General features: G+C 38.8%; 1 protein-coding gene across 1 annotated transcript; it reads left to right on the forward strand.

The window, feature by feature from the left end:
• Positions 1 to 3,758: 3,758 nt before the first annotated feature.
• Positions 3,759 to 4,568, forward strand: LOC109210917. Its single transcript, XM_019374400.1, has 2 exons — positions 3,759 to 3,974; positions 4,053 to 4,568. The coding sequence occupies exons 1-2, from the start codon at positions 3,759 to 3,761 to the stop codon at positions 4,566 to 4,568; spliced, it is 732 nt and encodes a 243-aa protein (XP_019229945.1).
• Positions 4,569 to 5,064: the final 496 nt, after the last annotated feature.

Here is a 5,064-nt window from a genome sequence, read left to right on the forward strand (position 1 = left end):
ATGCTGATCTCAAGCAACAGGTTGAGAACCTGAAGGAGAAACTGCTCACTGAGCAAATGTCCCCCGGTGCTTGGATAGATCTTGTTCTCAACACCCTTGCTGCCTCTTCCAAGCCCTATTTCTCTAGTGTCCCCTAGGCATATCTCTCTGTGACCAATGTCCAGTTTATCTCCCTTTTGATGATGTCGTGGTAGTTATGTTTTTTTTCTTTTTTTCTTTTTTTTTGATTTGTGGATGGAAATCACTAGTACTGCTCCCGTATAAACAGTCCAAAACTGATTTTGCTGTAAAGGCAAATGCTTATGTTTTTTTTAATGAAAACTCTCCTTTTTTTGCTGTAAATGCTTATGTGTTTCTGCTTCTCTTTTCTATCATGTTGTGTGCACATAAGTGGCATGAGTTAACTATGCTAGACTTCTTTATGCTATTTGCTTGTTTGTGTTTTTAATGATGGCAAAAAGAGGAAAAATAGATAAAATTGAAGGAGCTAAGGAGAAACGCAGGGACTGATTAAGGGGGAAGCACAACATCAGGGGGAACTTGTGAAGTTCCTGTTACTTTATCTGGTTTTTGTTGCTCTAAAACATGATTATCAATTTCTAAGTTTGTCATCATCAAAAAGGGGTAAATTGATGGGTTTACAGTGCCTTAGCTTTATGTTTTGATGATCTAACAAACTTACTATCAAAGAACCAAATAAGGAACCTGACACACTTGGTACACAACTCAATCAACAGACTCAAGCTAATGTGAGTTACTATGACTTCAGAAGATAAAGAATTAACATAGGGACCTGATCCCTTGGGTTCCCCTGACAGCAGTACGAAGTCAACTATCTACAACTGGAAAGTGAACTGCCTGCACTGTACACGCAAACAGTGAAGCACAGTACAACAGTCACTTCTCATTGATCAACCAAGTGATTACATCATTCAAGTGATGTCATCTATGTTGTATTAACAATAAACATTACAATAAAACATCACTTAAACACTTAGAGAATTCATTCAAGCATCTGACAATCAAACATTCAATTCTCAAGTGCATCAAGAACAAAGTACAACACTACTACGGACCAGTTCCTACAACAAGTCTCTTGTATGTCCTTAGTTGAGTTGTAACTTTGTAATTGTTCTTCATTGTAATTCCTACTTTGCTTATCTAGAAGCTTTATTTAGGAACCCCTTGTAAACCATAAACCTTTAGTGTTTGTGTCGTGACTAGAGTTAGTCATGAGTTGAAGTCTTTGTAATAGGTCTATTGCAAAGTGGCTTGTAATAGGTGTATTACAAGTTAGTGAGGGATTGGGAATTTCATTCCTAGATTGCATAGGTTGTAATCTAAAGATTTCTCATAGTGAAGTTGAAATCCTACCAGTGTAGGTCGTGATTTTTTTATCCCCTTGAGCAGGGATTTTCCACGTAAAAGTTCCCCGTTCCATTTACTTACTGTTGCATTAACGTTATCTGTGAAAACCTATATAGGACCTGGTCTCTATATAGTTTGGTGGACTTATATATTCTATCAGGACCAATCCATTAACGCATGCTTGCATACTTTCACAGTGCTTATATTAGTTCATCTCGTAGAGTTAAGATTTAATCGAGAGAGGAGTCTTGACTACACGTTTTGACTAATCATCGAGTGAATTCGTGAGAATCATTAGAACATTAGAGTGAATTAAACTAGAGTTAAGTCCCAAATAGCTATCTTGCACCTATCCTCTTAAACCCTTATTCCTCACATCGATAAGAAACCAACTCTGTAATCTCCAATTCCTTGCTGTCAATTATCAATTGCTTTCTTTTCATAGTTAAACTGAGTTAATAATCAATAAATTCAAGTGTTGAACCTCCTGAATAGCAATTAAATCAGAAGTTACTCGAGCATTATTTAAATCCAATTCCTGTGGAAATGATATTGTACTATACTATCTTTGATTAGCGAGCACCAATTTCGTGTTGTGTTTTGGCAATCAATGGTGTTCAAATTAGTTTTTGGTGCTAATTCAGGAATTTATTTTATTTTTTCTCTTTTTTATTCGTCACGGGTTTCATCTTTTTTGTGCAGGCAACAGATTGATGTCTCTGGTGTATGACTCGATCTTCTTCAAAGGAATTGATTCCATATAATCCAGAGGTAGAAAAGAGTCTGCGACAGTTGAGGAAAGAGAAAGAACTCACCGGAAAGTTCTTGGGTAAACCTTCAACCCAAGAACACATGGCTAAAAATGGTGACGATGAGGTAAATTTAGCTGCAAGAGAAGCAACACAACTTAGAGAAGAATCTGCAAGGATAGCAGCTGAGGTAACCCGTAGAGCTGCTGAGGAGATCGTTGAAGATGATAGGGGTCGAAGATTCAATCTAAATCAACCCTTGATTGAAGACCAATTCGAGAATGCTGCACCTAGGACTGGTAGAGCATTGGGCGATTATGCCAGACCAATCTACAATTAGGGACTATCCAGTGTCAGACCTCCACCAGTAGCAGCAAATAATTTTGAGTTGACGCAACGCTTGATTCAAACTATCCAGAACAACTGTGTCTAAAGGTGAATGAAGATCCTAACACCCACTTAATGGATTTTGAGGAAATCATGAACACCTTCCAGTACAACGGAGTGTCAAAAGATGCAGTATACTTAAGGGCATTCCCCTTTTCACTGAAGGATGATGCGAAGCACTAGCTTCGAAGCTTACCAATAGGGTCGATCAAGACATGGGAAGACATGACTAAAAAGTTTCTTGACAAATACTTCTCAGCTGCAAAAACACTGAAATTCAGAAGGGAAATTCACAACTTTTGCCAGACGGACACGGAAATAGTTTTTGAGGCTTGGGAAAGATTCAAGGAGATAGTGAGGAAGTGTCAGCGTAATGGAATTGAATTGTGGCTGCAACTCGAGGACTTTTGGGATGGACTGACACCCCCCTCACGACGAACTTTGAACACTGTAGTTGGAGGTCTTTTAATGAAGAAGACTCCTGAGGAGATTGTGGCAATTCTTGATGTGCTCTCTGAAGATGCTAACCAGTGGCCTGCTGAGAGTAATAATAGAAAAAAATTAGTTGGGGTTGATCAAGTAGATTCTAACACAGCAGTGCAAGCCCAGCTAGAAGTTATGGCCAAAGAGATAAGAAAGTTGACCTTAGCCAAAGTTCAGAGCCAACCATCACCAGTTTGCGATTTATGTGGAAAGGGTCATCCAATGCATGAGTGTCAGGCCTTAGCTGCAAATGAAGCGGTAAATGCTGTGGGAAGCTTTGATAGAGGCAACTAACAGAGTGGAAATAATTTCAATTCTATGGGACAGAGGCACCCGGAATTTTCTTGGAATTCACCAAGTGGTAGCTTGAACTCATGGCATCAAAATAACTCTAGACCTCAGGGTCAAGGAGCTTCAAGCTTTCAAAATCAGCAAAGGCAGCAATATTAGCCTCCACAGTCCAATTAGTCTAGCATGGAATATCTAATGAAGGCCTTCATTATCAAGACATATGGGAGGCTTGAAACTCATGGCTCATCTATACGAGAACATGGTGCAGCTATCAAAGAACTGGGCACGACTTCTCGAAACCTGAAAAGACAGGTTGACAAACTAGCTACTCTATTGTCTGAGAGGATTCCAGGAACGCTCCCTGCTGATAAAGAAAGAAATCCAAAAGAGACAATAAATGCAGTGTCTTTGAAGAGTGGGCATGAATTGGAGGATCCCATAGCAAAGCAAAAGGATGAGCCGATTGAAAGATAGGTGGAGATGGTGGAAAAGCAGAAAAATTATGACATTCAAAAAGGTGAAGTGATGGTAGATGAGGATTTGAAGAAGAAAGAGAAGACTAGAGCTCAGAAAAAGAAGAAAAATGATAGTGCAACAAACAATGAGACTGAAGAGAGAAAATACATGCCTGCTCTACCTTTCCCCCAAAAGCAAAACAGAGAGAAATTGGACAAACAATTCAAGCTCTTTCTAGAAGTGTTCAAGTAGGTGCATGTGAATATACCTTTCACAGATGTGCTTTCTCAGATGCCAGCTTATGCTTAATTCATGAAGGAGATATTATCCAAGAAGCGAAAAGTGGAAGAGACATTGTTTGTCAAGCTGACAGAGCATTGTAGTGCCATTTTGCAAAATAAGTTCCCTCAAAAGTATGGAGATCCAGGGAGTTTTACTATACCTTGCTCTTTAGGAAGTACTAAATTTCAAAAATCTTTGTATGATTCAGGTGCTTCTATTAAACTTATGCCTTTGTCTATTTTCAGGAAATTAGAGGGAGAGATTGGAGATATCAAGTCGATACCTGTGTCCTTGCAGCTGGCGGATCAGACCACAATCATACCTGAAGGAATAGTGAAAGATATGCTAGTTTGGGTGGAAAAAATTGTGTTCCCTACGGACTTCATTGTGGTAAACATGGAGCAAAATAGGGAGGTCCCTCTGATTTTAGGAAGACCCTTCTTAGCTACGGGCAGAGCAATTCTGGATATTAGGAAAACATGGAGCAAAAATTCCTTTACCTCTTGTTTTTTATTTGTGTGTCATGGGGACATGCCACAATTTAAAGAGTAGGGTGGGAAATGTGTGTGTGTGTGTGTGTGTGTGTGTGTATATATATATATATATATATATATATATAGAGCTACGCACGGACCCTCGTCACTTCGTGCGTACGTAGCCCCCATAATTAGTAGCAAATAGCAATTCAAACACCTATGGGGTAAATTCCTTCTTACAAGGTTAGGCAAAAGACTTACCTCATTCCCAAGCTCACTTTCCGGTCCACAAGTTTGTTCTAAAAGCCTCAAGTCGATGCCGAAAATTCCAAAACTAGTCATTATTATATAGACTAATCAATATATACTCAAAAGTTCATAATTTACCTTCTAGAGTCTTTACCCAACCCAAATTGGAAGATTCCTAAAATTCGCCCTTGGGCTCACGTGCCCGGATTCTGAAAATTTTTGAAGATAAATATTACCCATAGCCTCATGAACACAAATATATAATTTTTACTTAATTCCATAACCATTTTCGTGGTCAAATCCCATTTTTATCAAAAATTTAG

This window comes from Nicotiana attenuata, unplaced genomic scaffold, assembly GCF_001879085.1.
Source record: "Nicotiana attenuata strain UT unplaced genomic scaffold, NIATTr2, whole genome shotgun sequence".
Taxonomy (NCBI): Eukaryota; Viridiplantae; Streptophyta; class Magnoliopsida; order Solanales; family Solanaceae; genus Nicotiana; species Nicotiana attenuata.

Excerpts from the sequence above, each read along its gene's own strand:
- LOC109210917 (XM_019374400.1), top strand. The coding sequence starts at position 3,759 with ATGGTGGAAAAGCAGAAAAATTATGACATTCAAAAAGGTGAAGTGATG. Across the intron at positions 3,975-4,052 it reads AATTCAAGCTCTTTCTAGAA|GAGATATTATCCAAGAAGCG; the intron begins GTGTTCAAGTAG and ends TAATTCATGAAG.